At 34.7% G+C, this 12,466-nt stretch overlaps 2 protein-coding genes across 8 annotated transcripts in view; one reads left to right on the top strand and one right to left on the bottom strand.

The window, feature by feature from the left end:
• kon (chondroitin sulfate proteoglycan 4-like protein) overlaps positions 1-2,302 on the top strand; it is a 28,934-nt gene extending 26,632 nt beyond the window's left edge. For both annotated transcript variants that reach the window (XM_070107309.1, XM_014247714.3), the window contains exon 14: positions 104-2,302. In XM_070107309.1, coding sequence (XP_069963410.1) covers positions 104-1,796 — 1,693 coding nt within the window. In that variant the 3' untranslated portion in view covers positions 1,797-2,302. The remainder of the gene's footprint in view (positions 1-103) is intronic.
• Positions 2,303-3,858: 1,556 nt separating this feature from the next.
• On the bottom strand, positions 3,859-10,454 carry grnd (grindelwald). 6 transcript variants are annotated; one of them, XM_070107312.1, is made up of 4 exons: positions 10,375-10,454; positions 8,093-8,523; positions 5,055-5,357; positions 3,859-4,991 (listed from the first exon to the last, which is right to left on the bottom strand). In XM_070107312.1, exons 2-4 carry the CDS (start codon positions 8,340-8,342, stop codon positions 4,825-4,827), a joined length of 720 nt encoding a protein of 239 aa, XP_069963413.1. In that variant the 5' UTR covers positions 8,343-8,523; positions 10,375-10,454; the 3' UTR covers positions 3,859-4,824. The 6 variants fall into 6 exon arrangements, with proteins under 6 accessions (XP_069963413.1, XP_069963411.1, XP_069963412.1 ...); XM_070107310.1 differs by having other exon boundaries at positions 8,093-9,001; positions 10,067-10,439; XM_070107311.1 differs by having other exon boundaries at positions 8,093-8,708; positions 10,067-10,439.
• Positions 10,455-12,466: the final 2,012 nt, after the last annotated feature.

Genomic DNA, 12,466 nt, shown 5'->3' with positions numbered 1-12,466 from the left:
AGACCGACAAATTTGATCACTTTTTTGCAACTGACTAACTTCAACTAAGCTTAAGGCTGAAAAAATTGATAAACCTCTCTTTAATTTAACTTTCCATGCACAGCAACATTTTTCTCTGCAACCTCACCGTGCCGGTCTCCATAAAGCCGATCAACGATCAGCCCTTCACACTTGTTACCCACTTTCCACAGATGACCGTGGTGGAAGGAGAAAATCAAACAATTACGCGTAATATGTTACTTACCGAAGACAAAGATACACCACCCGATGAGATCGTCTACGATGTGATGAGTGGACCCACGCTTGGTGTGCTTAAGAAGATCAATAGCGATGGACATGCTGAAGATTTGCTGGCCTATTCGAATCAGTTCACACAAGCCGATATCAATAATGGACGCATTGTTTTTGTACACTTCGGTACACCACAGTCCACGACTTTCTGCTTTACCGTCTCTGACGGACAGTTTAACCCCGCTTATGAGGTATTCACCATTAAAATTGCGCCCATCAGCTTACTGCCAGCAGACTACCAATATCCGGTGCTGGTACCGCAAGGCGCCACCACTACCGTTATGAAGCTGGAACACATCTCTTTGCGCACGAATGTGCAATACGAACGCCTGTCGTACAACATCACCAATTCGCCACTGTATGGCATAATCGTGTATAAGCACCAGCCAACACTACGTTTTAATCAACACCAACTGGAGACGGCACAAATCAATTACATGCAAACGGATCTGAATCGCTCCAATGACACCTTCCAAGTTAGCGCTTATGTGCCGGGCACGATATACACTGCCACAGTGGATGTATTGGTAGCCGTCGAGCCGGTTATCAAAATTACGAATATCTCTATGGTGAACGAATTGGGTAAGGTGCGCTTGCAGTCCGTGCTCGTGGCCGATAATCCGCTCTCGCTGAAGTTGAACAAATTCAATCCGAAGTTTGTCATTACACGCATGCCCACCACCGGGCAGTTACGGAAGATTATACGTAGCACCGGTTTAGCGCCCGAATCGCAAAATGAACGCTCCACCAGTATGTTTTCGTATAAGGAACTGCGCAGTGGCGTTGTCTACTTCGTACCCAATGAAGCGGTGGAGCTCACGGTGGAGGATATGGATTACTTTGAGTATCAATTGCACATTAAGACCGTGCAACCGGCACAGAGCATAGTCCATATTGAGTATCGTGCGCCGCAGGACACCAGTGGCGATCAAGTCACCATGGCCAGTAGCGAGTTCAGCTTCAATTATGTCGCGCTACTGATAGTGCTGATCGTATTGATCATCTGCATCTTGGTGGTGATGTTGCTACTCAAGATACGCTACCTGCGTCGCGACAAAGCCGACATTTCGAAAGATCAACCACCAGCTTTGCCTTGTCCACCCGATTTGACTTCAGTTAGTCCGCAACATCATCATCATCACCATCATCATCATCACTATGCCAACTCAGAGGCCGACTCAGTGCCTGCCACTGGTGCTTCCACGCCGCTACCCGGTTTCAGTAACATACCACATTGCAAGATTATACCAGTTGAGTCGTACAAACATGATTATCCCGATTATGATCCCGACGAAGGTGATGAAACCGATGATGCTCAGCAAATGATGTTGCCACAGCGTTACAATCCCTATCACATGGAGAATGATACGTGGAGTTCATCCTGCGATATGGCCAACGATTTCGGTGGTTATTCAACGGTACCGCAAAGTAGCGCGCCGACAGCAACACCCCCTTCAGCGCCGGCCAGTAATCCGCTGTTGCGTAGAAATCAGTACTGGGTTTAAGTTACCATATGTGTGGGGGAACTGACTTTAGAATTAAGCGAAGTATGTGCAGTCCATGGATGGTTCAGTGCCTTTTGAGAGTTTTATAGTTATTTAATATAAATTATTTGATTATACTTGAGTGACTAATAGAGTTAAGCAAACTATGTAGCGCTAGAATTTTATACTTATATTTACACATACACTTCCGTATTTATATTGGGTATTTATCTTGCCAACTTTTATGCAAACCCTCAAGAAGTATAACTATATGGTTTATATAGTTTGTAGTGAGTTTTACTTAGCTATATGCCGGCCATATTTTCGATAACAAATTTTGTTTTTGAAATTCTATAGAATATACATTGATTGAGACGAAATAAACAATTATAAATATTTATATACATATGTATATATTTATTAAATAATAAATGTACATTACATATTTTTTCGTACAAAAAATTGTGTATTAAGTACGCGAAATATTTTTAAGCACTGTAATATTCGAATCTGTAGAAAAGTAAGATTTTGACAATAAATGCATTTCTTTGTGTTTTCTTAAAAAAAAAAAAATATGTAAAAATTCCTTTAATTTAAACACTGTAACAATGGATATAAACATAAAGTTTATAGAAAGCAGTTGAACCTACCTTTTTTCAGTTATTTGAACTTGAACTTAATAACATATTTCTATACGAGTATGTATACCAGAAATATCTTGTTTGTAGTAGAATTACGACAGATTATCAAACGATTTCTTTCTATATCCGAATCATTTGAAACAAGCCTTTATATAATGAAGTTATTTTATTTTTAACTTGATACACCACTTGATGCATTTTATGGCCGTCTACGAAATTCTGCTGATCGGATACAAAATAAATAAATAATTTTTTCATGAGCTAATACATCAGAAAATCATTGATAGCGTTTCGAGTTTCATATTTCTGTTCATACGGTTAACTCGAAACACACTTTACTCACTCCTGGCAATACATTTAGTGTGAGATAAATATGAGAATAAAAGGAAAAATAGTCGGCTCATACACAGTACTAATAGCGACGGTTGTAAAAATAGTTTGTTCAGAGGCTATTTTTAAAATTTTTTTTTGAAACACGATCAAACATTTCCTGGACGATGTCAGAAATAAATAGAAGTTGAGGAATAAAAGTCAATGCTACCTGACTAGCTATCCAGATCTCTAAATTTGGCTTCATTGACTTTTCTTTGTTTGATTTTTTGAAAAGCCAACAATACTCGAACCTTTGACGAGCTCAGCGCAAACGAAAATCCAAAAATCAAAATCTTCACTATGCCGATAAAGATGTGCACTCCATATAATGTGTAAAGAGCTAAATTAAATACTACAAATATTTTAAAAGTCACGGCCCTTATTTTCTGAAGATATTCAAAGAAAGATGGCGCGCTTGTAGATATTATAGTATGCACAGATTGGGTAGTATTAGGAGATAACTTACATATAAGGTGTAAGATGTTCAGAGCGAACTTCAAAATGCAAATGAAAGAATTCATTATACCTCTAAGTCAAAAGACTTAAGATATACTTTCTCATCAAATAATATTGAGGCTCAATAAAATCGTTTGATCGATGCGCTGGGACAGCAGATTTCTCTTCCACTATGCTTCCTTTAGCAAATTACGTTCTTTATATATAAGATTTGTAGGTGTTTTCCGACTACAGTTCTTCAAAGCAGCTTGTCGACAAGAAATCTAGGTTTATTTTTATTGAACTGCTATTTCAAATGATGAAAGTTAATTGCTTTAACCACGCTGATCGTCGAGGGATAACTGAATGTCAATTATGAAAGTTCACAAGTTACACTAACTGCAATACAACTCTGATTTATGTTTGTCGATCATGTTAGCAAGTTTCTGCTATTATTAATAACATACTATTAGAAATTTTAGCTTTATTTGTATAATAAATGTTTTGACCATGATTACGTTTGAAATTGTTCACGTTAATGCCTAACTATTAAGTATACATACCAAAAATATAACTACAGCTATGACCGACCTATATAAATGTACATATTTTTGATAATAAATAGAAAATAAAAGTGCTTGCTTAAATAATTTATTTGCTGAGTTTTAGATTCACATGCGAGCATCATGCACAAAACAAATTTCTCATAATCAAAGATTATAATTTTATTAAAATATCTGGTATATATATTGCTTATCCGTAAGTACATAGTATTTAAAATGGAAGCATAACTTACTGGCTAAGTTTTTAGAATAAATATCACTTACAAAATGGACGTGATGTTTTACAGTGCTTGATTAAATCAAATCAATATCTCGAATCACTACAAAAATTCGTTATTAGTCAGTACTTTTTGTGATTTACATAGATATTTAAATTTATTAAAACATAGTTAAGTACATAGTCAGCTTTTAATACTTTGCTCAATGATGTTTTCGTTGCTAATTCAATTAATATCTTTTCTTTTCTTTTTCCTTTATTTTAAAACTAAATAAATTACTAACTTTAAGTACGTGAGTATGTGTTTAACGTCAACACGTCAATATACGAGTCATCGCTGATTCTTGCTAAATTTGAAATTTAAAAAAAATTATTGAAAATTTTTCTTTACCTAAACATACGCGATGAAATTGTTTAGCTACACCGCATATTCAATTATATTTAGGGAAATTTTAACGATAATTATAGTCATATTTTATAAACGGGTTTTCGCATGATCATTTTCGTTTCGATCAGTTACGCGCTGATCATTTGTATGATTACTGTGTACAACAAAATGCCATCACTACCGTTCACTATTGTAATTTTAAGATATACATATTTCTGTAATTACTACAAACCTGCCAAAAAAATTATTAAGTATTGCTTTTACAGTAACGAAACCATGAAGTTCACTGATCGCTGAAGATCAAATTTGCGCATCAACAGAATTTTCAGGACTTACATAAAATTTATGCACAAGGTATTTGAACAATGAAATTTCAAACACATATTCTCTTTCTTTTCCCAACACCCACAAGTCCCACATATGTTATATAGGATCAAAACGCACGTACACTACCATTTGGTTTCTCCGAAACAGGCGTCACGGCGAGCGCCTGATTATCATATGAGTATTCGCCCGTTACAGTTGTTGGCGTAGTGCTATTCTCCGCCGGATAGCGCGTACTCACTGGTGTAGTCATCGTCATAACCGAACCTTCGGCGCCTAAGAAAGGAGAAAGCAGATTATAGAAATAAAAAAAAAAATGATTCTATTCATTCGTTCTACCTGTCACGCTGTAGATCTGCGATGGCGCTCGCTCCATGGCGCCATTTATGGCCATCACATTAGGTATTGTCGCACCGATGACCATGTCTTTGCTGTTCACTCCAGCGCCGGCTGCTTCATGGTGTTTGTGCAGCTTCTTTAGCAGCAGCGTACCGAAACGTTTGCGTCGCAGCCAGCGTACACATTTGTAGATGTAGCGTGCAGCGATAAGCGTGAGCAGCACGATCAGCAGGATCAATATGGTGTTTTGTTGTTCGTGTATGCTGTGTATTTCGGCTTTGAGCGGATCGTATATTTTGTAATCTGAAAGAGATGAGTTTGAAAAGAAAAGTTATTTCGAATGAATTAGTAAATTAATATTTTGTTTGTTGTTGCTTTCTCAAAGTTTCTCTTGCTTCAAATTTGGTTGCAGGTAGAGTTGTATTTCCAACCTTTCCAACTTTGTGTACCCTGAACAGGTATGTATATATACGAACTGATTCGATTCAGTCATGGTCGTCTGTCTGTCTGCATATACATAAATTAGTTCGTCACATTTTAAGTTATCGCTATGAAATTTTACCCACGTCCTTTTCTAAACAAGAAGCCGATCATTTGTCGGACCACTATAGAATATAGCTGGCATACAAACTGATCGATCAAAATCAAGGCCTTGTATGTAAATATCTTATATTTCGGACTATTATTGCATATAGCTGCCATACTAACGGACCGATCAAAATAAAGATCCTGAAAACTATTCTATTTTACAAGATATTTTTAGATTTTTTATACCAAGTTGTGTCAAATGGGCCAATCTTCGGACTTAGAATCACCGTCGTCCTCTTGAAAAAGGTTAGTCCAATGAATGGCCTGTGGATTATTGACTCAAATACCTATTTAACAAAGCCTGAAAGCGAGCAATTTGATTCCTTGTTCCTTACTCCCAGTAAAAATTATTAAAGTTAGATAAAGATTTTAGGCCTCAAGACTGGCATAGTTCCTTATATCTTCTTCTTCAGCTCCAAATATTTATACTTGTATATTAAAACGACTTCCGATTTCTCACACCTAGTAAAAACCTCACTTCCTCACTTTTGCTGCACTTGCAAATTCTTTCATCATGATGTCATTTGCTCTACCTGTTTGGCGCATTTTTTTATTGTTTTGTTAACAGATAACGTCAGCCGTTGAACACAACGAAAAGTCAGTTATTAAATTAAAAATAATAGTAGCTGCAATTGTTTCAAAATACAAAAAGTCTATGCAAATTGCAATTTACACACGCTCAAAGCTTTTCTAAAGAGTATTCTTCAAAGCGATGTATTGAAATCGTAGAAAGGTCGCACAATTTTGCTTAAAAAAGCATGTCTGTATGTATTTAAACAACACACCTAACCACTATGCAATTATTGTTTATTTGTTGTTTATTTATGCACTTATATTTACCTATAACTTTTTGTTGTTAACGGCAGCTCAAATTGCATTGCACGCCAAGCGGCAATTGATTTGCTTTAGAACTTTTTTCTACTATTTTTTATTTATTCAATTTTTTATCAAGCCACATTAAATTGACATGCGCTTGAAAATGAAAATGGAGATAATGAAATGTGAATTTTTCACGTATTAAATTTAATTAGATTATTAGGCATTATGCACGGAACTTAACGCTAATTACCTCGAGATTTCATTGGAATAAGTTTATGTTAAAAAATTTTAACTTCAGCAGCACCAAAGGGTATGAAATAATCCTTATCTTGATTTTGAACGATCAGTGGTATAGCAGCTATATGCAAATCATCTTTTTGGGAGAAAAGAACGTCTGTAAAACAAAAGTTGACAATATTGAAGAAAGCTTTTTACTCCTTTAATCCGCCCAGCAAGTCACGACTACCGAAACTCCAATACATTGCAAGAATTAGCGTGGGAACTAACACATACACAACGTGCAACTCATAAATTCTGGAGCGTAAGGCATAAACAAACAAACAGTAAAGGCATCAACAATAAAACGAACACAAGAGTCTCGGTTAGATTCGTCAGTTGGGCCTTAAACGCTCATTCACATACAACTTTCCTCGCTTTGCGTAACCAAAAGCCAAAGGATATGCGACAATGAACGCTTTGCTTTCAGTGTTTTTCTCAAATAAAAATGGCGACTGTTCTCATACTCATACAAAAGCGTACATCGAACATTTCTGTCAAAACAAATGTCTGACGCAAAGCGAAGCAAAAGTTGTATGTGATTTTGCTATTAGAAACCCGTAGAAACTGTAACAGAAATCTCTGGTCTTGGGTAACTAACAAGTACTTTAACCGATAGTTGGCTTTCTAGAAAATATCCGTATATTTTCTTGTACCGTATTCAACTCGCTAACTTATTGTTTACTTTCACGTTTATATTTTTTGAAATGAGAGCAGCGCTAAAAGATAGCGAGCGGAAAAATAGTAAATCGATAACGAGTAATCTTCCTTTCTCCCTCTTTAGTACACAATCGGATACATACTTGTACATATTGTAGAAGGTAGTAGCGAAATCGGTACCCAATTTAAGGATGAATCTTTGCCCCAGTCGAGATAGAATGTCTTCCATACCTTACAATGCAGGTGGGTAGAAAAACTTTAACATTTTTGTTTCAAAATCAACGAGTTGTTGAATGGTGTTTTGTTGAAACTCACTTTAGAGCACAATTAGTCTATGGTAATGATGGTTTAAGCGAGACGGTCCGACAATCTTTCGATTTTACGCTGAAGTTTAGAGAGTGATCAACTTTTTTCTGGTTCTCGATGTAGAATATGGTATCCTTAATACATAAATTAAGAAGAGATATAAGAGATATTCACAGATCCTATTAGGATTTGCTCTTCCGTTTGAGAAACCGCGGCTTTCGGCATTTGATAATACCCAAGCCAATACGTACCATAAAAGCAGTGACATTTAAAGAAATATTACCAAGATAGATAGAGAAAGATTATTAAAACAAAGTAATATTTGTTTTATTTATACTATGCACACGTATTAAATAATATATTATTGCCATATATACAAGTTCACTTACCGGCACATTCCCTTGCACAGGTATCCGCGTGAAAATTTTGCGACTCCGGATTACAGATGGGTTCACATTGATCACAGCCTTCGAGGAAGTTTGAGCAGTACTCTTCAACTGGTTTACAAATCTTGCCATGGCAATCCTTGATGCCAGCCGTTTTGCCACCCGCAGCTGCCTTGGCGACGGCCAACGAAGTCGGCAGCAGCAAGGAGGTAAAACGGAATGCCAGTTTACTTGCACTAGAACCGAAAGGCATGTCGGCAGCACGAGTATGTTTATGTGCGTGTATTATGTGATTTTATTATCTTTATTTTTTACTCAAGTGTATTTCCGCTTTGTGTTGTTCCTTTTGCACGTAATTTTTTTCTATACTTTTATTTAATTTCTCTATTTATTATACTTTATCATCATTGTTGCAATATAATTTCGCGACTTTTCTAAAATGGCATAGAAAACAGCTTTTACGATTTGTTTACTTGCACCTTAACAGCCAATAAATAATTATTAAAATGTGTAAAATATGTTGTTATGCGGCTTGTCACGGAGCCAATACACACACACACACACAAATATAATTGTGTTTCAAGTTTCGTTTTTTCTGTAAGTTTGTTGTTGTCGGCAACTGGTTGGTACATAAATGTGTAAGTGGTTAATTGGTTGGCTGTTAAGCAGCTTGTTCAGGCCGTTGTTGGTTGATAGCAATCCGGCAGTGATGTTGATGACTCATACGCAATGATCAGTGAGTAGTGGACTTCTAAAAGTCTGTACACACGCACCGCGCACAAAAACATTGCTATGTGGCGGTTATACCAATTGGTAAGTGGTTTTGTGTATAAGTATGCAAGTGTATGCGCAGGTATGTTTTTGTAAGGCTCAACGGATTTTACTTCAAGCTGCACGTTGTGGAGCTCTCAACTATTTTTGGAAATAATTATGGTTTAAGCATAAGTTTTGAACTTTTGTTTTCATAAGAGTGGGGATTTTGATCGCTTAAGATCGCTATTAAGATCATATTTAAAAATGATGCCAAAGATATCATAAAAAAGTTAAGTGTAATTAAATAATTTGTGAGAGCTTCTTAGTCATTTTGCATTGATATCTAAAGAGTTTCACTGAAGAAAAAAAACTATTTAGTGTTTTATGTAGTGTGGGATCTTATGAAGATCGATTAATCCTTAATCGTGGCTTGATAACAGAAAATTCATAAGATATAGTATTAAGAATATGTTTCAAATATTGTTTAAGAGCTGTTTAGTAGTTTTGTATGGATTTCTAATGGACAATTTCACAGAAAAAAAATATTCGTGACATTGGGAAACTATAGCAAGATCGATTTATCCTCGATCGTAGACTGTAGACGTAGATGTCTGGAAAATTATGTTTGTTTCTAAAACACTTAACAGTTTTAAGGCATATAAATTTATACGCTAGTTATATATTTTTCATATATCTTTCTTAGAGCTTATAGTTTTCTTGATTGCATGTGTCAAATCCACCCGAAAGTGGAGTGTTGTCTGCGAGTAATCATTCAAGCAAGTTCAAAATATGCTGTTTTAAGAAAATGCGTTTACAGATAAACTCAAGAAGGCAGGGTACTTATAAAGGTATAACCTACCAAAATATAAAAAAAAAAATTTTAATTTGACTTTTTTTGACTTCTGTTCCAAATTAGAGGGAGTTTCGAAAATCTTTGCTGGTATTCAAATATGGATAAACACTGGAAAACCCCATTTTTATGACAAATACAAGTTTTTTCTTTAAAATCGAAAAAACTGTCGCATGTCATGTTACTAATGCCTTTTAGTAGCTTGCAATCCACAATATTAAAGTACTTTCAACAGTTTTGAACTATTTTTTTTATATATTTTTCTGTTTAAATAAATTTGAAATAAAATGTTCGTTCGCACTTTGTACATTTTCAAACTTTTATTTAATTATTTCACTGCAATTACATATATTTTTACAAAACTATTTTTTCACCTTCACGCACCAAAAGCGCTTTTACGCTATGCAGAAACTGGTTTAAGCGGTTAATGGCGAGCTCAAACGCACTGCCGATACACTTAGCCAACTTGCTTGCTACACACAAGACTGCTTTTCAAGTTGGAATTCACAAATCCACGGTAAAATTATGCAAGCGCATTTCAATTGTTTTTACAGTTATGTTTTTAAACTTTTAAATTAATTATTGTTATTAATTAAATTATTATTTTTTTTTTGTATGTAATTAAAATTAGTCGTATTTCGTATGCTAAAATTTCTCTCCACACATGTATTTACACACTCACATATTGCAAACGCTTTATTTACCCGCTACTAGTGCCCGCTTTGAGCCAAACTCAGCCAATAACTAAAGGTGTCGTATTTAAACAACAAAACTTTACTTCTCTACCGACTTTTGTCGGTTGTATGCCTACATACATACACATATACTTACATATGTACAAATCTACGTATATTACGGGTTTAACGCTCAGCGATCGTTCGTTGTTCTGTTGTTGTTTTTTATTTTAATGTGGTTTACTAATACAAACACAAATGCGCAATTGAGTACTCGGTAGGAATTTTTCGTAAAAAGACTGGTGTTTGGATTTTTGAACCATTTTACTCCAACATGAAAAAATAGACACTACTTCAAAGGATATAATATGAATATGTATATATTATAAATAATTTTTCTGACACGCATCATTTACTTTAAGTAGATATCGGATATGAGGTGAGAACTGGAGCTACCTCAAAACTTATTACTATAAAGCATTTTCTGGCAATTTCTTTGATTTCTATATCTGAGACTTATTTGTGACTTTTTATAGCTTTAGAAACTCACTTGAATACCTTTATACTAATTTGGAGCTCTTCGTAGCAAAAAATAATATTTGTCATCACTAGCTAAAAAAATTAACGATTTATTGCCTTAACTATGCTTTATCCTATGTATGTTTTAGCTTTAAAATTTGTTCGTAAAGTACAACAATTTCAACAAGATTTAAAGACTTCATTTTTAAATAGCAGAAAAGCGAAAAAAGCTCTGGTTTCTTCGATATATTTTCTTTAAATTTGCTAAACATTGCTATATATTTTATTTTTTAATGACACTTCACTCAAATAGTCAAAAAGTGAGAACAAAACATTCGAAAATATTATTGTTAAAATATCTATACGTGACCTTATTATCATCTACAATATATAATATAATCCTTAAGAAAAATATTATTTACTTGTATCCACTATATCCTAGTAACTTTTATTCATAATATCTCATATGCATTTCCTACAGGGCAACTATATATTTGACATCATTTTGTCAACAACAATAGTCTGGCAATACAATCGGTTTGCTGCCAATTTTGCTCGGTTAGAAAACCTTTCTCAAGTGTCAGTAAACGACAATCTATTGCCTTTAACGACCAAATGTTTCATATGTGTATATAATGTCTACTTGAAACGTCAATGCGTTTGAGCGACTTTCATACAATTGAGTTAGATTTGAGCTCAGAGAATATTTTATAACAAATATGAGTGCTTACTATATATGTATACAAGTACAAGTTATAATTGTTAACTACCTGTTGCTTAGTGCATAGCACAGAGTGAAGTACTTTGAAGAGGCAAACAAGTTGACGTTGACTCACTCAATTTCAGTTGAAAGTTACTTATTTTCATCGCTAAATTTTATGATATGTAATACAAATAACGGAAGAGATTAATAGGACTATTATGAACAAAAAAAAAAAAAAAATTTGGAAAACGGTTGGCCTCAAGGGCCATCCCTGCAACTTCCCTCTAATTTCATACGCTAACGTTCAAATTTCGCTTTTTTCACTGCTTTTGAGCTCTTCGAAATTTTTCGTTTTCGATATCTAGTTTTTGGTGTCGATCGGTCAAGTCGTTTGGAAAAAATTCGAAAAAAACGATTTTTCAAAATTTTTATTTTTGAGATTTCTCGAAATCTACTGGTGCGATTGGGTCCAAACTTACATGAAATTCAAGTGCAATGAAACCCTTTGGAATGCCGTTTAGTTTATTCAAATCGGTTGAGCAGTTTAATAGTTATAAGAGGGTCACATACATCCACACACACACACATACATCCACACATACATACAGACATACGGACATCATCGTAGAAATGTTCGGGGAAGCTTCCTCGACCCTCAGAACGTCGAGATCTGTTGAGAACTCGATTTTTGCAAAATGGGGTGAAACCAATATCTTCCCGATTTTTAGAAAATTTTCCATTTTCTTAGCGGGAAGTTAAAAAATTCAACAAAAAAATATATATTATATTATATATACCTGATATATAAGAAGAAATAAAAAAGTATTAGAAAATTAAAAAATATTATATATTATAAATTATTTATATAGTGAAACAGT

The sequence above is a fragment of the Bactrocera oleae genome, chromosome 3 (assembly GCF_042242935.1).
Source record: "Bactrocera oleae isolate idBacOlea1 chromosome 3, idBacOlea1, whole genome shotgun sequence".
NCBI lineage: Eukaryota > Metazoa > Arthropoda > Insecta > Diptera > Tephritidae > Bactrocera > Bactrocera oleae.
The sequence above is the reverse complement of the archived record's forward strand: the minus strand, read 5'-3'. Positions and strand labels throughout refer to the sequence as shown.